Source organism: Rhipicephalus microplus, unplaced genomic scaffold, assembly GCF_043290135.1.
Source record: "Rhipicephalus microplus isolate Deutch F79 unplaced genomic scaffold, USDA_Rmic scaffold_505, whole genome shotgun sequence".
NCBI classification, from domain to species: Eukaryota; Metazoa; Arthropoda; class Arachnida; order Ixodida; family Ixodidae; genus Rhipicephalus; species Rhipicephalus microplus.
This window is the reverse complement of record NW_027465066.1, coordinates 1-24,857: the sequence shown is the minus strand read 5'-3', so window position 1 is coordinate 24,857 and position 24,857 is coordinate 1. Positions and strand designations below refer to the sequence as shown.

The 24,857-nt window shown below is 44.3% G+C and overlaps 1 protein-coding gene across 1 annotated transcript; it reads left to right on the top strand.

Annotated features, from left to right (window-relative positions):
- Positions 1–1,621: 1,621 nt before the first annotated feature.
- Positions 1,622–19,591, top strand: LOC142794795 (phospholipid scramblase 1-like). The gene is made up of 3 exons (XM_075885951.1): positions 1,622–1,848; positions 4,096–4,257; positions 17,850–19,591. Exons 1-3 carry the CDS (start codon positions 1,645–1,647, stop codon positions 17,907–17,909), a joined length of 426 nt encoding a protein of 141 aa, XP_075742066.1. The 5' UTR covers positions 1,622–1,644; the 3' UTR covers positions 17,910–19,591.
- The last annotated feature ends 5,266 nt before the right edge of the window (positions 19,592–24,857 follow it).

Sequence of the window (24,857 nt, the reverse complement as noted above, 5' to 3'; positions counted from 1 at the left end):
TCTTTTTGACGCTGTACCTTCATGTTGTCTCGGACAAACATCCTGTGACAACATGCCAACTGCCCCGCCGCGGTGGTCTAGTGGCTAAGGTACTCGGCTGCTGATCCGCAGGTCACGGGATCGAATCCCAGCTGCGGCGGCTGCAGTTCTGATGGAGGCGGAAATGTTGTAGCCCCATGTGCTGAGATTTGGGTGCACGTTAAAGAACCCCAGGTGGTCGAAATTTCCAGTGCCCTTTACTACGGTGTCTCTCATAATCATATGGCGGTTCTGGGACGTTAAACCCCGCATACCTATCAATCAACATGCCGAACTGCAGGCTAGGCTTAGTCAGGGCTGGTTGCTTTTCAGCAGCAGTTGCGGCCAATCGAAGTTCCGGTTTGGTACGCAATTATCGAAACTATTCACGATGGCTTCATTTACAAAAAAATAGAAATCATATCATTAATGATAACGGGGAATGCATGGCCTAAAACTCAAATGGTGTTTGGCGATTCGATTGCAATGTCTTAAACACCGGTTGTGCACCCATGAAATTCAACAAACGTTACTGTGCAGAATGCAAAACTTCAGTTGCAATTCAACGCAGTTTGTATGATGTGCATAATCGAGGAGGTTTGAAATGTATGCGACGAATTTCTACAATGGCGCATTGTTTTGTAAGTTTCTTTTTTACCATGTTCATTGCATTGACAACGTGGACCTTAAGGCGTTAATTTGAACGTTTGGAAATTGGAGTGGTTCTATGCCCCTCGCATTGCATGCCTCCATTCCCGGACATGTGAGGCTGCATTTTTAACACATTTTGCGCGGGCAAGTACAGCTTTTGAAGAAGGTTTTTTTGGTTATAGTGTGGTACCTCTTATAGTGTCGAAAATGATGACTCTGGTTCTTTATGTTACAAGAGGTGTATGCTGAATCTGCTTCACTATGTCCTAATTACTGTAGTATTGGACACTTCCATCAACCCTTCAGTATTGATGTTCAGCATCCATACAGGCTTGTTTTCATGTAGGCTGACTTATGTGGAAGTGTTGCTTTATGACATTGTGCTGTATGCAGATTGTGCTGTAGCATATTTTGTGAAAAAACAAACAAACATAGCCATGCTTTTGCTATGTTTATGATGTTTCAATCATCACTTGTCAGTTGTGGTGGTGTGTTTTACAGCACTAGATGCAACTGTTTATCTTCAACTTTCAGAAATTGATATTTCTTCCTAGCTAGTACGTCTTTTGCACACTCCTTGCAAGCATGAGAAACATGAGTAGTTGACGTGACCTCAGAGTCATCTTTCTTAAACCCCAGCCTGTGTATTTTGATGATGCCACTGGGACAAAAGTTATCAAGCACCTCTAGTGGTACTATTGTGAAGGCTTTCACCAATTTCGTGTTTTGCACAGCGCAGACATGCTAATACCAAGTGCAGCAAGAATATGCTAGTATTCTCTTGGGAATTCGCATGTGAATGTGGCATTGCGAAGATAATCTTAGAGGAAACCTTATGCCCTTGTGATAATAGAGAATTATACACCTTCAGTTACTCCCTAGGCAAAGCACTTTTGACATTTTAGTTTTACTTTGGGCATGCATAAGTTTGCTTGGTTTTATTCATCTGAAATCAACACAGTCTCTGTGCATAGGATGCAACAAGCTGATAGCTTCGATCCTCTCACCATGCAGAAGCTTGAAGTGTCATCGCCTCCATACACGCCCATCGGGTACGTGGCTCAAGAGTGGAGCATCTGTGTACCCAAGTTCCGAGTTGAAAACGCAGAAGGGGAGACTGTACTGAGGATTGAGGGCCCCTTTTGCACCTGGAGCATCTGTGGAGATGTCGAATTCAAGGTAAGTGGGTTGAATAGGGGGCAACATATAGGCTTTAATACAGAGGTACAGTGAAACCCAGATATGTCAAACTTGAAAGGGATTTCTATGTAGTTTTCTATATTGATCATATAAAATACACTTACCTTAAACTTATTTAAAAAGCCTGCATGTCTTGAGCAGACTCATGCAATTCTGAAAAAGAGGAATATGTGAGCTTGTGCAAATAGTAAATTTTAGGTTCAAAGTGAGCTCGATCTCAGATGTAATATACTCAATATTGGCATATCGAACTCGGATACATTGAATTATTGACTATGTCCAACAGTCGAAAAATCTCCTTGAATTTCCCATGCAAAAGTATGCGACCGGTGCTCCCATATATCGAACTCTCACAAAGGGGGACATACACCATAATGAACGCTGCGCCACACCAAAGCCCAAAAGTGCAGTTTTTCTAGCAGATATTGATTGATTTTTAGCTGCTTTCTAAATTCTGATTCCTTCGCTCACGCAGGGGCTGAAAAGACTGCGTTATTTTATTGCGCTAATCTGGTTCGTTGCGAGTGCACGGGTATGTTTGACGCGCGATTTGCAGGTCGTAACGTACGGGCATAGTGTTTTTCAAAAAGACGAATTGCCAGGGACACTCAAATGAGAATGCAAAGTGATTCGGCAATATCATTATAATGTTCGCATACCTGTCCTTGTTTGTTAGAGCACAACGTCATGCGAGCCTGAAAAGTGTGGCCTTCGAGATGTGCAGCCACATGACGTATTTTTGGTGTTATTGGTTTCAAAACACGTGTCTCTGAGGCTACACTTTTTCTAGCTTTTCGCATCAAAGTAGCTGAAAGCAGCAGTTGCTAGCTCAGAAGCGACAAGTGACATCGATGTCATTAACATGTTGATGGTGGGAATTCGGCGTTAGGTATTCTAAGGCGTTGTCATTTGCGTTTCTGGATTTTGTGTACGTGCCGCCTCATTCCTAATAAATCCTCATTTGGGAGTTGAACAATACACTGAACCGCACATAGCGATAAAAATTATGACTGGCGCTTGCAGCAACGTCAAGCAAAGCACCGTCGTAAACATTTCTTGCGGGCCAGGTGACGACTCTGGGTGCGTCATGACCGCTGATGATATTTTGTGTAGTTGTTGCCAGCCTACACAAAAGAAGTTTTCATGTTCTACTTGTGCGAGCTCAATGGGCACATTTATTTATGAAATTTGTGTCATAGCATAGATTTTAGTAAAATAGCAAAAGGAACCTGATTATGTAATGAAAATATACTACCGTATTTACTTGCGTAATCCTCGCACTTTTTTTGCCTGAAAACCGATGCAAAGTGGGGGGGTGCCAGAATTACGCGGGGAAAACTTTCCACGAAAACGTACAGAGCAAAAAAGAAAACGAAGTGGCCGCAAATCGGGATTCTCATCCCAGGAACTAATAGCAAGCTTTAAGAAGTACGAATTAAAACTTACCTCAACAATAAAAGCAGAGGTTTAACACAAGACAATATTTATTTGAGACACAAAAAGTGGAAGCAAATAGTTGAGAATTAGAATACCATACGCAAAGCTTGTGGACGTTGCGGGCGTAGCGATAACTTTAGTCGCCCAACAGGAGCCCTCAAAAGGTAAGCGTAGGACGTCAGTATTGGGCTGATGGCTATTTAATAGAATCGTCCCCAGTTTCCTTCTGAAGAAATAAAGTTTACCATCAATCCCAGTTTTAGGCACAACGGCAGGCCCAACGCGTCTTGGTGGCTTTCAGCTGCCGTCACCAGTAGCAAACACAAAACTCGTAGACTCTGAAGAGCCTACTAGCGGCCCTGTTGCCGTTGTTTAGTGCATGATAAATAACTTGCAACTTGAAAGCAGCCGTGTAGCTTTAGTATCGCCTCATAACGTGGCAAGATTATCGACACAACATACAAAACACGCCGCAACGCGCACTGGCCACTTCGGCTTGGCTTGGATTGGATTGAATCTCTGTGCAATAGTATGCTTAATAGTTAAGACATGGCACCAGATGGCATGCGCTATCATTATCAGTGGTTGAAACGAGCAGACGGCAATTTTGCGGCAGTTTTCGGGGGTGCAATAATTACTCGACGAAAAAAAGAAATCGTATTTTTGTTGGGCGATGTGGGGGGTGTGAGAACTATGCGAGTGCGAAAATTACGCGAGTAAATACGGTAATAAATTTAGGCATGTGGTAAAAGTTGAAGCGCTTGCCCAAATTTTTTTAATCCACTTTAGGTGCTGTCCAAGGATGGTGCAGTAGAAGTCGGCCGCATCAGCAAGCAGTGGTCGGGGCTGCTGAAAGAGTCATTCACTGACACGGACAATTTTGGCGTCAGCTTTCCCATGGACTTGGATGTTAAAATCAAGGCTGTCCTGCTTGGGGCTCTTTTCTTAATTGTAAGCAGCCTCATTTTGTACATTTATGTCATACTGGTGAGATATCCACATTGTCATTAGTAGTTGCACACGTCTTTGCAATTCGTTATGAACCATTATTTAGCGAAAATTACATTCCCCGAAAATCTTCCCATAACTGGCCAAAAGTGGGTATTTTTGGCAGAGTGTGCTCATTGAATTCGCTGTCTTCCAAGCTCTGTCAAGACAAACACTGCAACCAATGTAGAGATGTGCACGGACCGCAATTTCGTGGCCCAGCTCGGCCCGGGCCTGATGCTTGCCGGACGCGGGCCAGCCCGGCCCGATGATGTATAGAGGACGGGCTGCCCAGGCCCGGCCCGGCGTCTCATACCCTAGGCCCGGCCTGGCCTGACTTTGCCAGACTCACTCACCTCCTTAAGCTCTTCTGGAGAATGCATGCGCAGGTGCCTGGAACTGCGGCCAGAGAAATGAGGCAACTTTATGATATGGCCAGTTTTACTTTGGTGCACAAAAAATTTCGCGCACGTAATTGAATCTTTGACATTTTCGTTGTTTTTGCTGAATGTTCATGTGGCCTATCAAGGCGTCTTGCAATTTTCGCCACGTGCACTATTGCGAGCTGCAGTGTTTTAACACCTGTCGGCTTCTAGTGCTTGTGTAGCTTCTTAAAAGGGCTCCAGGAAAGCTAATTAACTCACTTACACCCCAATTATGAAAACTATGACAAAACAAATATTTTTATTTCACAAAAAGTGTACTTCTTTTCAAAGAAAGCACACATGAACAACGAGAGTTCCGGCCTATCATTTATGTTTTTGGCTTGATTCAGGCTTTTCATCAGGCCCGTGCCCAGCCCGATAATTCAACAAGGAAGCCCGAGCCCGGCACGGGCCCGAGGTGAAAAGACGTCAGGCTGCTCGTCGGGCTCGGGATTTCGGGCTATCCGGAGTCCGTGCACATCTCTAAACCAGCGGGATCATGACTTGGACCACCTTTAAAGTCAATATTCTGTGTGGTGTCTAGTAATGTAACAATTACCCAGTGAAGGCAAATTTTAAAATTAGTACTATGAAAGTTTGGCCCCTTATATATACATATATATATATATATATATATATATATATATATATATATATATATATATATATATATATACATATATATATATATATATATATATATATACATACATATATATATTGTAACGAACAAATACAGTGCTGGAAGCTAAAACAGCTATTTATTAATGGCCACCTTGTGCCCGTCAACTTCTCTTGCGTCTCGCCTCGAGCTGCTCCTCGAAAAACCACCAGCGTTCCTTGTCCAGCGCGTGATGTGGTGACATGTGCAGCCAGCGTTGTATGGCGCATTTATAGCTTGGCGTGTTTGGCTTGTCCGTTGCTGTGGCCGAATTCAAAGCAGCAGGAAGCGGCTCAGGGCTTCGGCAGGTGCCTAACAACATGCGGCATTAGTCCCCCTCCTGAAACGCATCGTCCCGATGCGTACGCTGACGTCGAACAGTTTTGTAAAGGAGTATTTATCTGATATTTGAGCACATTTATCAGTTGTCTCGTTCAGTGCCTTTCGTAGTACGGTTTCATTCGTACTACATGTACGACTTCTGGGCGATTCCTGCGTCGGGTTGAGCACACTTGCCCTTCAGGAATTACTTCGTAGTTTAGCGTGCCTAACTGGCGAAGTACTTAGTAAGGGCCGAAATAGCGCCGCATCAGTTTTTCCGATAGGCCAGGTGCGCGTATAGGCGTCCACACCCACACTTTGTCTCCGGGGTTGTACTGTACGTCTCTCCGCTTCAGATTATAGCGACTTGCATCGGAGCCTTGTTGCAAAATGATACGATGTCTTGCCAATTGCCGTGCCTCTTCTGCCCTTTCTATGTAGTCGCTGATGTGTAGGTCACTCTCATTCGAATCGTTGACAGGTAACATCGCGTCTAAGGTCGTTGTGACCGTCCGACCATAAACAAGTTGAAATGGCGTGAAGTGTGTCGTTTCTTGTACTGCGGTATTATACGCAAATGTTGCATAAGGCAAAATACTGTCCCATGTCTGGTGCTCAACTTCCACATACATCGAGATCATGTCGGCGAGAGTTCTATTGAGCCTTTCGGTTAATCCGTTTGTTTGCGGATGGTATGCTGTAGTCCTTCTATGATCGGTGTGGGTGAGCTTCATAACAGGCTGCATCAAACGGGCAGTAAATGCTGTTCCTTTGTCTGTAATGACAACCTGTGGTGCGCCATGTCGTAGTACAATCTGAGTGACGAAAAACTGGACTACTTCGTTCGCCGTTCCTTTCGCGAGAGAGTATGTCTCAGCATATCGAGTCATGTAGTCTGTTGCTACTACAATCCAGCGCTTTCCCGATGAAGAGAGAGGAAATGGACCAAGCAAATCCATACCTGCTTGCTGAAATGGCCCTTTTGGTGGATCTATTGGTTGCAACAGACCCGCTGGTTTCGATGGTGGTATTTTACGTCTCTGGCAATTGCGACATGACTTAACATAATGGTGCACCGAATCCCTTAATTTCGGCCAATAATACTTCCGGCGAATTCTGGCCAAAGTGCGGCTACTACCCATATGGCCAGCCGATGGGTCGTCATGACACGCGTCTAAAATTTCTGCTCGCAGTGATGATGGTACAAGAAGCAGAAACGTCTCACCGGTGTTTACGAAGTTGCGCTTGTATAGGACGTCGTTCCGGAGGACATAGGATGTCAAACCACGGACGAAAACTCGTGGTACCTCAATTTGGTGACCCTCAATTTGGTGACCCTGATTGGATAAGCGGGTGTAGTTCCGGGTCCTCTCGCTGAAGACGAGCCATCTCCGACACATTCAGAACTCCCAAGAAATGGGATGTCTTGTTCTTGGTCAGATGATGGAGACTCAACAGGTGCGCGAGACAGGCAATCCGCGTCATTGTGCTTGAGATCGGACTTGTAGACCACAGTGATGTCTTGTTCCTGCAGACGCAGGCTCCATCTAGCAAGTCTTCCTGAAGGGTCCTTGATGTTTGCCAGCCAACACAATGAATGATGATCACTGATTGCTCGAAACGGTCTGCCGTAGAGGTATGGGCGAAACTTGCTGATGGCCCATATAACTGCGAGACACTCTTTCTCTGTCGCTGAGTAATTAGACTCAGCATTTGATAGAGTGTGGCTCGCGTAAGCAATGACCTTTTTTTCTCCATTCAGCCACTGAACGAGGATGGCACAGAGGCCAACGTTACTCGCGTCGGTATGTATGTCTGTATCGGCCTCTTCGTCAAAATGGGCAAGTATTGGAGGAGACTGCAAACGGCGTCGCAACTCTGAGAAAGCCGCTTCTTGTTCCTCCCGCCAAGAGAATGGTACAATTTCTTTGGTTAGCCGTGTCAAAGGCTCAGCGACCTTAGCAAAGTTTTCAACAAAGCGTCTGTAGTAGGCACATAGTCCCAGGAATCGTCTGACGGCCTTTTTGTCTTGCAGTTTCGGAAAATTTTCAACTGCTGCAATCTTTTCCGGGTCTGGGCGGACGCCTTCCGCACTAACTATGTGCCCGAAGAACCGAAGCTGACGAAATCCAAAGTGACACTTTTGCGGTTTGATGGTCAGTGCTGCCACGCGAATGGCATCCAGTACCATTCTCAGTCGGTGGATGTGCTGCTCGAAGGTAGAAGAAAAGACCACTACATCGTCGAGGTAGACGACACACGATTGCCACTTGAGTCCGGAGAGCACAGTGTCCATCATCCTCTGGAAGGTAGCGGGAGCAGAGCACAAACCGAAAGGGAGCACTTTGAACTCGTATAGTCCGTCTGGGGTCACAAACGCCGTCTTCTCGCGATCTCGTTCATCCACCTCGATCTGCCAATATCCACTTTTTAAGTCCAATGATGAAAAGAAGTGAGCATTGCGTAACTTATCCAAGGCATCATCGATCCGTGGAAGTGGGTAAACATCACGCTTTGTGACTTGGTTCAGCTTTCTGTAGTCAACGCAAAACCGCAGTGTTGTCCTTCTTTTTGACTAGCACTACCGGTGATGCCCACGGACTGTTGGATGGCTGTATTACATCATCGTTGAGCATTTACTGCACTTGGTTCTTGATGGCTTCCCTTTCTTTTGGCGCTACTCGGTATGGGTGCTGATGCACAGGTCTCACGTGTTCTTCGACCACGATACGGTGCTTTGCGACAGGAGTACGTCCGACTTTCGACGAGGTGGAGAAGCACTCGGCGAACTCTCTGATGAGGTCAGCAATCTGTTGCTTCTGAGATGACGAGAGCTCTCTGTCAATGTCTACTGACAGGAGTACGTTATCTAATGTCTCTGAAGCTTTATCAAGAGTGCAAACATCTGAGACTTGCACGTACTCATGCAGTGATGCTACGGATGTTCCCTTCGCGACATGCTGCAGCTCATTTCGAAAGTTAGTTAATAGGACATACGCACATCCATCACGAAGGCTCACCAGGCCTCTTGCCACGCATAGTCCTTTTTCTAGTAGCAGTCCGATGTTTTCGTCAGCTAATCCGTCACAGTCACGAAGAACTTCACTCCTCACAAGAACGGTCACACTGGAATGTGGCGGCACGGTTACATCTTCGTCCACAATGCGGAGAGGTAGAGCGGTTGGTTTCTCCGCATGACAGAAGGCGATGGCATTCTCCGTAGAAAACGAAACCTGGGACTCTTGCAAGTCAATGACTGCATTGTTTGTTTGCAAAAAGTCCATGCCTATAATCAGTTCCCGGGAGCACTCAGGAAGCACAATAAAGCTGCCGACATACACAAATCCTCTTATTCCTATTCTTACGGTGCATAACCCCACGGGACTAACTAAGTGCCCTCCAGCGGTACGTATCTGAGGTCCGGTCCACTCAGTCATCACCTTCTTAAGCTTCTTTGCGAGAGCATTACTGACAACGGAATAGTCTGCACCAGTGTCTATTAGCGCAACGGTCTTGACGTCGTCGATCGTGACTAATATCTCGGAGGTAACGTCGCTACTACTGCACTTGACCGTCGTTGCGTAACTGCCACCGTCCTGTCGGGCTAACAATGGAGGGTCTTCAGTTGTCAGTATATCAGCGGCCTCACCTCCAGAGGTCGCTGGCTCTAGTTTTCCCGCCGAGGGCTAGGTGAACGTGATCTTCGGAGATTTGATGACGGACGGGGACTCGGCGACCGATAGCGCATCGGTGCTGTCGAACGCGACTCCCGTTGTTGCGTGTCTTGAGGTGAATAGCGTGAAGACAAGTATTCTTCGATTTCGTAGGGCCGTTCACCATTCCGTGGGCATGGTGCATTGACTGGAAAACCACGCAGTCCCGCTCGACGATACTGGCACGCCCGGTAAAGGTGACCTGCTTCTTCGCAGTGGTAGCAAAGGGGCCGCGGGTCTACAGTGCGCCATACATCGCTCTTACGTGGTCTTGCTTCCGGCATTGGTAGCGGCGTACTCGGAGAAAACGTCGGAGGCATCACAGCAGTCGCAGCCGTCCGATTCATGCGTCCGAGGTCCTGTCGTACAGCTTGCGCGTACGACAACTGAGGCGGAGGCTCCGGTTGTGCGCGCTGTAGTACCTGAGGTTGTGGTTGTAGAACCGCTTGCCGCACTTCTTCGCGCACAACGTCGGCAAGCGAGGACATCGCTGGATGAGCTTGAGTCATGTGTATCTTCTGCAGTTCTTCCCTTACGACAGCCCTCACCATTTCACGCAAGAGATCAATGTTACTCGTGAGGGTTGTCGACGCCGTGCTAACAGATGAGACGCTTACGTCCCTGTTGTATTGGCGCGCGCGCTGCTGCAGGGTCTTTTCTATCATGGTCGCCTCTGATCTGAACTCGGCAAGAGAACGTGGTGGATTACGCACCAGGCCTGCAAAAAGCTCCTCCACTCCACGCATCAGGTGCCACAACTTCTTTTTCTCAGCCATGTTCTGGTCGGCCCGGCGGAACAGTCGAGACATGTCTTCAATGTACATGGCGACGCTCTCGTTTTTCCGTTGGTTTCGCGTCTGAAGAGCGGCCTCTGCCTTTTCTTTGCGGTCCGTGTTTGGGTACGTAGCAAGAAACTCTCTTCGAAAGTCGTCCCACGATAATAAGGACGCTTCGTGGTTTTCGAACCACGTACGTGCAGAATCTTGCAGTGCCACGTAGACGTAGCGAAGTTTGCGGTCTTCGTTCCAACCGTTCAGTCTGGCAACGTGTTCGAAACCGTCGAGCCAGTCCTCGGAATCCTCGAAAATATCACCGTGAAATACCTCTGGTATGCGGGGCGGGTCCATGACGATTTGCGATGGAAATGAAGTCGCTTGGGTGGCCATTGCAGGGGCTCCGGAACTTATGTCCACCGCTGGTCTCGAAGAATCGAAGAGGGCACCAAAGTGGGGCTGCTTACCTCGTAGGCGACGACTCGTTCGTTGGTGTACGGGAGTCAACAGCGCTGGCTCCAACCTTCGGGGTTCTGGGCTATGTTCCCTATGCTGAGATGGGCTTGGAATCATACCCCGCACCTCCACCAATTTGTAACGAACAAATACAGTGCTGGAAGCTAAAACAGCTATTTATTAATGGCCAACTTGTGCCCGTCAACTAAATACACAAAGGTTGTGAGCTCACTGGTCAAAACCTCGTCAACTTCTCTTGCGTCTCGCCTCGAGCTGCTCCTCGAAAAACCACCAGCGTTCCTTGTCCAGCGCGTGATGTGGTGACACGTGCAGCCAGCGTTGCATGGCGCGTTTATAGCTTGGCGCGTTTGGCTTGTCCGTTGGTGTGGCAGAATTCAAAGCACCAGGAAGCGGCGCAGGACTTCGGCAGGTGCCTAACAACATGCGGCAATATAAAGGCACTGTCCTGATCATTTGAATTTAGGTAACCAAAAAATCAACCGAACTGAAGCTGAAACTCTTTTCCGTTTACTTCCAAATTTCCTGGCGGCGAGGGTTAACCCTGTGTAGTTACCCAACCTTGGGTAGTTATATTCGGTTATAGCGGCGATGCATGGCTGGCGTCTCCAAGTGTTCAATAGTCAACCTTGTAGCGTCCCCTTGTTGGGCTTGGTGGTGGGTGGCTACCATCGCCGCCGAACTTTATTGTATTTTATGGCAAAAGCTTTTCCCTCCCTTCCTGATCGCTCCCTAAAAAGGTGGCGCACCGAAGATACTTTCCTTGCTAACACACCAAAGCCGACATTCCCAAAGTACCATGTAATCCACAGTCAAAACGAAAACAAGACAGTCCGAGCCATTTCACCTTTCCTCGTTTCCAAAACTCTCACAGAAGCAATAGGCCCAGGTTATAAAGTGACAAAGATGGGAAGTGGCGATCTTCTTCTGGAGGTTCGTGACAAAGCTCAGTATGAAAAGCTGTCTAAGCTTGTAGCCTTTGGGGAAACCCCTGTTTCGGTGGGCCCACACAGGTCCATGAACACTGTCCGTGGTGTCATTTCTGATGATGATCTTACTGAGCTTTCTGAAAGTGAGCTGCTCGAAGGTTGGCAGGACCAGAACGTGGTCAAAGTCCAACGAATAACAGTAAGGCGCAACAACAAACAAAGCATGTAATAATTACCTTCGGAACAAGTGACCTACCAGAATCAATCGAAACCGGCTATTGTAAGCTTCATGTAAGACCATACATTCCCAACCCTCGTCGATGTTTCAAGTGCCAACGTTTCGGTCATGGATCGCAGAGTTGCAGAGGGCGTGCCACTTGCGCAAAGTGCGCATCCATTGAACACATATCGGACAACTGCACCTCAGAAACAACCCATTGTTCGAACTGTGAAGGAGATCACGCTGCCCTACTCACGATCATGTCCCGCATGGAAAAAAGAGAAACAAATAGTAGAACTTAAGGTTAAATTCAATCTCACATTCCAAGAAGCACGCCAACGTTTCGCAATACACAACCCATTTTATCCCTCCTTTGCAGATGTGACGCGCCGGGGCGCCGCGCCACATGCCTCGGCACCCGCGAATGTCACACAGTGTGTGGCCGCGATCGTGCCGCCAGCGCCCCCAGCTGGAGCAGCCTGTACTGCTCCGCCACCTGAGAAACAGGGCCGGCAGACCCCGGTGTCTGCCGAACCTGGGACCACTGCAGGCGCAGTTAGGTACAAAAGTTCAGTGAATGTGCCTGCCCAGCAGGCACCATCCACCACTTCCAAGAGGTGATGGATACAAGTTCCGCTCCTCCGGCGTCTCAGACGCCGAAGGATAGGGCGCAACTCCTTGGAGCGCGCCAAAAAAAGAAAAACCTCGATTCACAGGGCCCTCAAAAGGCCCTGTAAACTAACGCAACACCTCTGTACACACAGCACCACACTACATTAAAATGACACAAATACTACAGTGGAACGTCAGAGGACTGTTGAGAAACCTGGACGATATCCATGAACTTTTACACAAACATACACCTGAGGTGCTGTGCGTACAAGAGACAGACCTGAAACCTAAACACACCAACTTTTTACGTCATTACGTTATCTTTCGGAAAGACCGGAATGATGCCATTGTGCCATCCGGTGGTGTTGCCATTATAGTCAATCAAGGGATTGCATGCACACACCTATCACTACAAACATCCCTCGAGGCGGTGGCTGTTCGAGCAGTTCTTTTGAATAAGCTCGTCACCATCTGCTCTCTCTACATACCTCCGCAACACCGTCTTGAAAAGCATGAACTCGAGTCCCTCATAGAGGAACTTCCAGAACCTTATATCCTCCTTGGAGATTTCAATGCACATAGCAATCTATGGGGTGACTCTCGCTGCGATGCTCGAGGTCGCCTGATTGAACAGGTTCTGTTTTCTTCCGGTGCGTGCCTGCTGAATCGGAAAGAGCCAACATATTACAACATCGCTAACAATACGTACTCAGCAATAGACCTCAGCATAATATCCCCATCACTCCTGCCTCTACTTAAATGGGAAGTCATTAATGATCCATATGGTAGTGACCATTTTCCTATCGTTATTAGCACATCAATAACAAATACATGTCCTGCACAAGTTCCCAAATGGCTCACCGACAAAGCCGATTGGGAAGAGTTTCAAAAAATGACTTTATTATCTTGGACTGACATGGCGGCATTGAGCATAGAGGATGCTGTATGCTACTTCACAGCTTTCTTGGTTGATGCAGCAACAAAATGTATTCCCCAAACATGTGGACCGTCAAGCAAACGACGAGTACCATGGTGGAATAATGAGTGCCGTGATGCTCGAAAAAAAACAAAATAAGGCATGGAGGTTGCTTAGATACTCGCCCACAGCTGAGAATCTTGTAAACTTTAAGAACGTCAAGTCGCAAGCAAGGAGGACGCGCCGACAGGCGAAAAGAGAAAGTTGGCACAAATTTGTGTCGGGCATTAACTCATACACAGATGAGTCGAGAGTCTGGAGTATGGTTGGTAAGGTGGCAGGACGAGGAGCACATTCTCTTCCTCTAGCGAACACCCAAGGGGAGAGTTTGGAAGACCAGGCAAACACTCTCGGAGCACACTTTGAACAGGTCTCCAGCTCAACACACTATAGTGAAGCGTTCCGACGATACAAAACTGCAATAGAAAAACAGAGATTAGAGCGCAAGCCCAGAACACATGAGGCATACAACGAACCTTTCTGTTTGGCTGAACTGCAGGCCTCAGTTGCCTGCTGCAATAAATCTGCCCCAGGCCGGATCGTGTGGCGTATGAAATGTTGAAACACCTGCCCACTGAAACCCAGAAAGCTCTCCTCTCTCTCTATAATGCGATATGGTCTTCTGGCGAGCTACCCTCAGCCTGGAAGGAAGCTATCGTTATCCCGATTCTAAAACAAGGCAAGAACCCGGCCTCAGTTTCCAGCTACAGGCCAATAGCATTAACCAGCTGTATTTGCAAAGTCTTTGAAAAAATGATTAACAGGTGCCTGATGCACTTCCTTGAAATTAGTGGCCTACTTGACCCATACCAGTGCGGGTTTCGAGAGGCTCGGTCCCACCACTGACCACCTTGTCCGTATCGAAGCACAAATTCGCGATGCTTTTTGTTCATAAGCAATTTCTTCTGTCTGTGTTCCTCGATATGGAAAAGGCATATGACACTGCATGGCGCTTCGGCATATTGCGAGACCTGTCACATTTAGGTGTGCGGGGTAGAATGCTGACAGTTATCAAAAGCTACCTGTCCAACCGTACATTCCGTGTCCAAGTTGGCACCATCTTATCTCGAGTATTTCTCCAAGAAACAGGAGTGCCACAAGGAGGTGTATTGAGCTGCACACTTTTCATAGTTAAAATGAATTCCTTGCACCTGTCTCTCCCACGAAATATTTTTTACTGCATATATGTCGATGATGTGCAGATTGGTTACAAATCGTGCAACATCTCAATGTGCCAACGTCAAGTTCAACTAGGGTTGAACAAGGTATCTCAATGGGCAAACGAGAATGGTTTTATACTCAACGCGCAAAAGAGCACTTGTGTCTTGTTCAGCCGAAAGAGGGGCCTCCATCCTGACCCCGACATTGACCTGCATGGTCAACCTCTGTCAGTGAAGACCGAGCACAAGTTTCTTGGTCTCATATTAGACACTAAGCTAACCTTCATCCCACACATCAAGTATTTAAGGGACAGGTGCTTAAAAACAATGAACATTTTGAAAGTGTTGTCACGCACTACATGGGGTAGCGACAGGAAATGTTTAATTAACTTATATAAAAGCCTCGTACGCACACGCCTAGATTACGGTGCTATAATTTATCAGTCGGCAACACCATCAGCCTTGAAAATTCTCGACCCTGTCCACCATCTAGGCATTCGCCTCTCTACGGGTGCTTTCCGCACCAGCCCTGTGGAGAGCCTGTACGTGGATTCGAATGAATGGTCGCTCCACCTACAAAGATGTTCCCTGTCTTTTTTGTACTTTTTGAAGGTGAAGGCAGACAAGAAACACCCTTCCCATTTCATAATTAATGATTTGTCTTGTTCTGGCTTGTTCGAGAACCGTCCTTCGTTTAGGCAGCCCTACGCGCTGCGTGTAAGGAGCCTGGCCGAAGAAACAGGTGTGCCCCTTCTTGAACCCAGTTTGATGGCTCCTGCAACATATCTGCCACCGTGGCAGTGGCAGCTTATAAACTGTGATATCTCTTTTGTTGATGTCACAAAGCACGCACCACTTGCACACATACATACATACTTCCTAGAACTACAACATAAATACACATGCCCTGAGTTCTTTACCGATGCGTCAAAGTCAAACACTTCTGTGTCATATGCAGCGGTAGGCCAATCCTTTTCCGAGGCTGGCGTTCTTCATCCTAATGCAAGCATTTTCACAGGAGAAGCTTCCGCAATACTGGCGGTCGTTAAAACACATTAAACAGATAAAATTGCAAAAAGCGGTAATATACACAGATTCCCCAAGCGTGGTCAAAGCCCTGAAAACTCCTAAAAAACACAAGAACCCCGTGCTGGTGTCACTCTACTCACTTCTGTGCACACTCTACACATCAAAACAGCATGTCGTTGTCTGCTGGGTTCCAGGGCACCGTGAAATACAAGGAAACGTTTTGGCCGACAATCTGGCTGCTTGCGCCAATGTCACTACTGCCAATGCATCAACGCCAGTCCCTGCACTTGACTTGAAACCTTTTATAAAACGAAAGCTCAGGGAGTATTGGCAGAGGATGTGGGATAAACACACAGATAATAAACTCCATGCTATTAAACCGCAACTAGGTTATTGGCCGCCACTATCAAAATCACGACACACAGAAGTAATACTAACAAGGCTTAGAACAGGACACACACATTCCACACACTCATTTCTTCTGTCTTCCAGTGATCCACCATATTGTGAGAGATGTGGAGACCCCCTTACGGTTCTCCACATTCTCGTCCAGTGCAATGAGCTAGATGCTCTAAGAAAAAAGCACTTTTTACTGCCCTACCGACAGCAGCTCCCTCTACACCCTGGGATGCTCATCGGTAGGGATCCGCTTTTTAAACTGCAAACACTTTTTACGTTTTTAAAAGATGTGCAAAGCTTTCACCCGATATTTCGAGGTCACCCGTAGCACGACCTCTATAGTGTGGTCGTGACTGCGGTGACTATATCTTCATCATGGTTTTATTATCATGACATTTTGCCATCAGCTATCACCACACATATGTCATGCCACTGTCATAATTTTATTATTTTCATGTTTTAACCCGCGTTAGAGCGAGGAATTTTAAGGCCCCTTTACAGCCACGCACCATATCATTGTTCATATCTGTAGTCAATTGAAATGGCGCTCTTTGGCCATCGATTGGCCCTTGCGCCACTAAAATCTACTCATCATCATCATCATCGAACTGAAGCTGAAATAGAGCTATACGCAATGACTTTTCTTGACAGCACTGTGGAAGCTACAGAACCAAAGTGCATTCCTGCTACGATGCCAAAAAATTAAGCTCAAGTTCACTGATCATTTTCTCATATGCCTTGCTCAAATAAATACAATAGACTTTCATTAAACGAAGCCTGAAAGAACCAGTAAAGTATGTTTCATTTGAACAGGAGTTTTGTTTAAAGAGAGATGGCCAGGGGCGCAGAATGCAAGAATGAATCCAATCTTGTCAGAACTTGTTCCATTTAAAACAACAGTTCCGTTTAACAGATTTCCATTTGCTGAGAGTATGCTGTACTGCCTTATGTATTATGAGACTGAAACAGTTGCAAGAACGCTTTCCTTTTATTTCTAATTCATGGACAGCACCACCTTCCCATCCCACTCGTTTTCTAAGGAAACACGGTGTTCGAGACACCGGCGTAGAGCCGCAAACGCGCTGTTAAATTCTCTGTGAAATAGTAATAGTAATTCACTCGTAATAGGACACTAAAAGGTACACTGAACAATAGAAATGTCTCTCCCATTTGTAACTTTCATGTATACGTTTTTATGAACATGTTAACGATGTGATCGTGTGAAAATGAAAGCAACTGCAAGCTGCCGTATTACTTTCACGAGTAGAACGGCAGCAGAACACAAATGCGCGAAAGCCCCGCCTCCGTAGCTTTCACTCCAATGTCAAGATAAGTTGTCGCCGAGTGTTGTCTCCTGTACCTTACAGGCCTTACAAATCCGTAGGTAAGGCATTCAGTGAAGAGGATCGCAAGGGTCTTTCTCTCACTTCTTTGTTTCTCTCTTGTAAGGCTTTGCAGCACTGTATTTGTTTAGGTGGTGTGGCATTTTGCATGCGATATTAGCAAGCACAAAAATATCTTATATGTGGCCACATCTAAAATACTTTTCAGAGTTAAGTTGTAAAGACCACGCTTGTAAATACTACTGCCAAATTCAGTTCATATCTGTTCTTTTGCTGCATCTATTAATGTGTAGAAAGAAAAGAATGTGATAAAAATAAATAATTTATAACACAAATTATTGTTCGAGAAATCAATGAGTGCCAAGAAAACAGGACTGTCCTTGTGATGAAGCTTGAAAAAAATTTGTGGAAATTAAAGTTTTCTGACTAAGTAGTTGGCACTGTTCTCGCAGACCTACCATTTTATCATGGCTTGGAAGGCAATAATGCATAACACTTTTATTTAATTTTCTTGCTCCTAGGATTACATGTTCTTCGAGAAGACCGGCAACAAGGAGAACGATAGGCCCGGCATGCTGTAGTAGATTGGTGAGACGCAGATGAAGGAATCTCACGTCCTCCTCGCTTTTGCTGAATACCCACTTGTGGAGTGTCTTCGTTCGGGCATTTGGACCATGTACTGTTATTGTTCGTGTTTTTCGAATCTCACCTTTCGTTTTGTGACCTATTTCTAAACTACTTTTAAAAGCTTTTTGCTTCTTCATGTATGGTAGTTGTCTAGTCTAAAATACAAGCTGACTTAGCATTCTTGTGCATTTTTTGAGAGAGTAAGGTTTGAGGCTTTTGACAACTTGGTCTTCTGCGCAGATTTACGTGCAGCATGACGTTTCTGTTTACGATGTTGTTACTTTAGAAACTTACCATTTTTAAATGTACATTTCTCCATTCATTATAGGTTCAGTTACTTTTCACCTATAATGCACCCACTCATAATAAATATGATGAGGAAGCAAAGTGTTCAGGTGCACAAGCTAGTCCAATTACTGTGGTGTCACATGGTGCGTGACATTTCTGTACAATTCAAGCCAATAGGAAAGATTAGCAGGTTTTGGGAATGTTTGTTTTTATGTACGTTGAAGCCAAGATCGTATTCTTTGCCTTATCATAAATTTCGGGGCTCAGTAGGGTTGTGTACTCTACTTACCAAAGGTTTCTTAGGTTTGGAATCATACCTTGTCATCAAAAGATGATTGAATAAAAAAATAGGTTACTTTAGTGTTATTTGTACTATAGCTTCTATATTTAGTGTAGACTTGCTAGAGGATAGTACTATTAAAATGGTGGAAGTATGACGGGGCCAAAAATAAAAAGGTAGAAAAGCCAAATACTAAAGTGAAAATGCTGTGAGGTTAAATGACGCATTAGCTTTAGCAACTTCAAAGCTTGGGACAGTTTGGTTGAAAAAGTCGCAGATGTTCTTGCAGTTGGTGTATGTTATTGAAAATATTAGTCAAAGGCCTAGTAGCTTGACACAGTGTAATCAGGTAGCAGGTGCTTATATCACTGGAGCACATCGCTGAGCAGTTTATATTGCATTTGCAGGCCGTTGAAATTCTCTGATGTGTGGTGTTGGACGGTTGCAGGTTATTATGCAAAGTTGGTGTTCACATCAAAACCTTGCAAGATGCTTTACTGTAGAGCTGGATTCTTCAGTGTTAGAGCACGTGTGTTTTTTTTATCTGTAAGTGCAGGGCAGTAAGAAGCGTTAGCGTAATAAATAAAAATATTTGTGTTCTATCTTTCAATTGTTGCCTTGATACGAATTTTTTTACATGTGTAAGTCAAGTCAGAATCGTGCAGTAATGCCTAACTTTAGGGCGAGGAAAAAAATTTGAATGTTTGGTCAGTTTGTATGACTGCTGCACAAGACGTTCAGATACAATTGAAAAATATAAAGAATGCAAATACCTAAACTTGGTTGAATAAAACTTTATTGTATTTGTTTGACATATCTTACAGGTAGAAGCTGTAAGAGTTGCATACTTGCTAGAAACTGTGCAATTTTACGGTTCAGTGTAGACATTTGATTTGGTAAGCTGTTGAGTTAATTGACAGTTAAATCAATTGTGCTCAGTTCCTTTAATTGGACGAAAAAAGGCTGTAGAACATAAAACAAATAATTACAATAATGTCGAGCACTTTATGTGCCAGAGCCATTATATGGTTATTAGGCATGCCTAATTGGAAGGTTCAAAAATTTGGACCATCTGGGCGTTCTTTAACGTGCACTTTCATTGCACAGTAAACAGGCTTTTAGCGTGTGGCCTCCATCGAAATGTGACTGCCACAGTCGGTATAAAACTGGAACACATGAAACTTTTTTTGGGCTGGGAAACTGCGTTTTGGAGTCGTGCTTGTGATGTGCTACAAGGAAAGAAAAAAAAAATGAGATGACACATAGCGACACAGAGGCTTGGGTTCTGAAGAGTTCCTTGCAATGCATCATGCAGATGTTATAAAAATATTAGTTGGCACGTACAAGCACAAATTGCTGAAGTTTTAAAACATGAATATGTGTGCCAGGGGAAACATTCCCTTTTCCCTTCTAGCATACCTTTTAACAATGTAGGATAAGAATTAGTGCTGAAAAAACTTTTCAGGTTTGTAGGTAGCGCTTGCTTAGGTTTCAAGGCAATCCGATGCTTACGATGGCATTACCAATAGTGCAGCTATAGCATTACATTGGCAGTGTTCCCTGCCTAATAACAAGTTGCTGCTTAAGACAGATAGGACAGATCCTTAAGAGGGTGTTTCCAGAAGAGTTATCAAAATTTTCTGAAGAGCTTCATTGTTGTTTACGCAATGAAATCCTTTATGTCGCATTTTATTCACGGAGGCATTAAAGGGGCTCTCAAGAGCAAATCGATGTTCCCCTTGTCAGCAAAGTACAATTTCATGATGCCAAAAACACCACTTTTAACCGCGACACAACGCTTGGTAAGCGAAAAAATGTGCGAGAGGAAAATGTGGGTGAAGGCAACATCATTACGTCATAGGTTTCGAAAGCATCTACTGGCTCCTACGTAGTTTCTAATAAATGAAAATGCAGTAAGTTATTATTTAAGGTTGCTGTAGACCTAGCATACAAAGTTTCAAAAAATATAACTCTGCTAATGTCGCAAAAATAAAAAAATACATTTTGAAATTTATTGTGTCATGCATAGAGATTTGAGCACGAAATTTGAAAATGAAACTTTAAACCTTTATTTTCTCCCCTAATGATGCAGTTATGATAGTGAGATATATGGCATTAGAGTTTTCAGAGTGGAGTTTGTCAATCTAAACCAATCTATTGTTTCTTTTTAACATCCCGTTAAGTGTGGGCTAATCATGCCAGTGAAATGAGCTGACTGTAACAACTTCAGAAGGGCGTAAATGCACTTTCTTGTAACCTGCACGTAGAATAGGGAAGCTAGTGTTATTTAAAAGTTTTTTCTTTTGGCATCGTTTTGATTGCTGTTCATTTTATTCAGAGTGATAAAACAAAAAAAAGAAAGCTGTGCAACCTGAAGTGTTGCATGAAAGTCAGGTCGCAAGATAGTGATGAAAAAAGTGCCCGTGCTGATTTTTTTTTTTTTTTGAAGCTTATTTAGAGCACACAAGTTGGATTACAGGAGTCTGATAGGGACAGCTGCACAAATGTAGGTTAGCCAGCACATTTTAGTTTCGGGCAGTAACTTGTACCTAGGGTCCCCACCCTCTCACTGTCGATTATTAAGAAATATTCTAAAAGTACACTTTTATCGCTGTATTACAGAACAGTAACTTTATCACCATCTAGGGCTTATTTATTGAGCTGGTAGCCTTAGGTGGTTTCTGTGTTAGAGGTCCTTTTAAAAAACTGGGAACTTTGCCAGATGTACCATGATGAAAATAAATCTCTCCATGGATGCACACGAAAACGACTGAGAGTGGGTGAAAAAAAAAAGAAAATGGTACAAAACAGTTGATACTTCCTCCCAGCCTCACTCTGCAGAGTAACGGATGCTGTAGCTTATCAAAAAATGTGTATGCGTGCTGCACATATACATCAAGGTGGGCACTTCTTCTGTGGCATCCGCTGTTGTCATCAGCGCTAGTTGGTGATGATAAGTGACAGTGTGTGCACTCTCTTTTGGCTTCCAAGGACGGTCGCTCAAGCATTTTATTGCGAAAGTAGCGCACATTGTTGCTAGTGCTTTTGCAGCTATACGCATGCGATGCTGAAGATGATGTGCAGAAGTGAGAAGTGGAACAATGATGAGTGCGATAATGGGAGGATGTAAATACTTGCGCAACACAAAAAGGGGCTTGCGTGAGATGTACAGAGAGTCCACTTTAATGCCAAACATATGTGCTGCTCAATGTGGCTCATTTCAGCTTGCGTAAGTGCAGCAGAGCTGAAAATACGTAAAATGACTAGAAATGCACCCGTTTCAAGCTGGTGTACAGTAAGTAAAAAAGCGCACGGGACCACATTTGCTGCATGTTCCGCTGGCATACGGTAGTGTCAATTGGCCCCATTTGGTTGCTGGTATAAGGCTGATAGCTTGCTCTTGTCAGAATCGGAGGCATATTGCAAGATGTATGCTCTATTGATTAATAACAGACTTCATCATCATGGTAGCTGGCACTCACTTTTACATCAAAGCTTCATTAATCTTATACTCAACCACTGTATTGGCAGTGTAATGAATAAGAAGGTACTAACAGGCTTTGTCTGCTGTGCTACTTGAAAGGGAGTAGTTGCGTTTTTCTACTTTACTCATGCTTAACTTTTGCAATACCTTGTGCTGGAGCAGAGTAGCAATATATTCACGATTCATCTGATTTATAGCCTTGAAACAGCATGGCCAGTTGTTCACAGGCAGATTTACCTTCTTAAGTGTTCTCTTTTTCCTGTGTTGACTTACATCGGTTTGGTGAGATCCTCTGCTTCCATTTATTGGCTGTGCATTCAGAGTAGAGGACTGAATTTCATTTATGATTCCTATTATCCAATTTGAAATCGTGCATTTTTTTTCAGGAGGCTTTTGTTTTCTAGTATTCGTGATCACGTGCTAACATGAAAACATTTTGTTTGTGAACTTGTAATTAATGTATTGTTCGCACCTGTGGTTAGTTTTGGAAACAAACTGTTCTCAGAAGGATTGTAAGTATAGCTTGTTAATGCATTATTGTTGAGCATCTACTGTTATACAGAACTGTTAGTTGGGCTAATGACAAGGTCTCCAGAAAGTACTCAAATCATGAATTCTTAATGGTGGTAATTGTATCGCAGTTTGAAGAATAAATGTAGTTGCTCTGTCGCGCACCGCTCCATACTTCATTCAGACTGTCGGTTGATACAGATTCTTGAATTGGGGCATCTCGTTGTCGCATGAAATAATAAAACACACTGTGCAGATAATGCGTTCAAATTGGTCATGCCGCAGTTGTGTTGTAAACTGTGGTTTGCAAAGTAGGTCTTGTGTAGTGTGTAGTTCCTATACTTTGTACCTGTTCTTCTAGTTTCAACTGAGCACTTTGTCTCTCAATTGTGCCAACAGTTCAGAAGTTATGTTGAGCTCGTCTTTCTTCTTTGTGATAAACCTTGAGGGCTTTCTTTGGAGAAAACTTATGCCTTTTCTTTCTCTGTAACATGCAACATCACTAACCAATAAGAATAACTGCATAGCGTAACGAGAAGAGGTCTGTCATGTCAATGTTGTCTTGTTTTCTCTTTAATTGCCATTAAAATCAGTTGTAGAACGTTACATTTTTAAAATATTTTTCTTGTTTATCTTTTTGTCTCTCTGTGCTTCATTATACTTGTTATTATCAATATGCAATTTTATTGTCCTATTTCATTTTTTGCCTAGAGCTGTTGTTTTGAAGGTAAGTGTAATGTTTTAAACCTTTTGATGAAAGCTCTACATGCATAATAAAAAAGATAAAATTTGAATGGCAGTAATAGCTACTGTAGTTTAGATGGCAGCAATCGTTTTCTGTGCCATGATTCATTTAAACAATAATGAATCAAGCTTTCACAACAATTGCATTACAACTGTTCTGTGTTTGTGACAACATAGAACAGTTGCTGTCTTACAACGTATTGTTTGCTGTGTTAAAGAAAAGAAGTGAGTATTGCATTTTGTCAGAGCTGTACTTTTGGTGCTTAACAGATGGGGCCAGCAAGTAGAATTTTATTCAGGAAGTATGTCTGTACACTCAAAACTGGTTGTGGCAACCTTACGAGTTGGACATGACGCTCATGCTGTGAACGTATTTACACTTGAGTCGACTGTCATGATATTGCACCGAACAATGTACGCTTAGTTACCTTGTACCCTTAAAAGGCACCTTTAGATACCTTCTCATTAAAATTTAGGTACCTAAGTGGCATAGCTGTCTTCAAAAATGCTCATTTGTTTTCATATACAATATATAAGTCAACTATAAAGTGAATCACTAAAGAGCTTTATTGTTTGCGTGTTGAAATGTTTGTGCATGGGGGAAATTAGTCCAGTTAGACTTTCCGCTCTACATACTACTTTTTCTTTCTTGTCTAACGTCTGATGTCATGGTGCACTTTACACAATATTTCTGAATGACTCCCCTAAGCTGCCAGTACTCCTGTGCTGTCTTGGTGCATCATGTGGAGGGCAAGTGGTTTTTATGCAGTACAGCTAACAGAGAACTTCCCTGGGGAACTCTGCCACCCCCCCCCCCCCCCCCCCTTTTCATTTGTGATACAGTGGTGCAGAAAGTTCTGGCAGCATTTTAGTGTTGCCATGTTTGTGTTCAGGTGTGTATACCCCACAGTGTTCAGTACTACCTGCACAGTTTGCAGTGGTGCTGTTGCATTTGACTCTCTACTAGGATTACATTGCATGTTGCTGTTGTATTTTACTGTCCAGAAGTTGTGGATCACATTTTATTCGCTGTTACTGCTAAATTTTATTCTGGCTTGATCCGCCCTAAAGATTTTTTCCTGGTACTTGTATATCGCTCGTTCATGTTGAGAATGTGACAACAATGCTTTTCTGCATGCGAGATGCATTGCAGTGTGCAGGAAAAGCACTTGAGTTACATCCATTGCTTGGACAATTTCACAGCCAATTCCTAATGCAGCTGGGCTAGTCCTTCAGTCAAATGCTGCTTTGCAGTCTAGCGTGGCCTGCTAAGACTGCTTTCCCTGTGCCTTTGTCATATGCTGTTGGAAAGTGCATTGCTACTATTTAACATTCTGCGAAAACCTTTCAGCCATCCATTGCATCTTGTTATTTGGCCGACTTGAACCTGATGTCTAAACTTTCTTGTCTTGCACAAGCTCAATTATATTTGTACTCAGTGGCCAGTGTTTGCATAGTTGCACCACTTTTTGATTCTCAGTTAAGCAAGGGTTTGACCCCATTTTCAATACGTTGACTTTCAGCATGGTTGGAGGTATTGCTTCTAAACTCTGTGACCTACGCATAGCAATTTTTACTTTCATTGTGCAAGAAGCT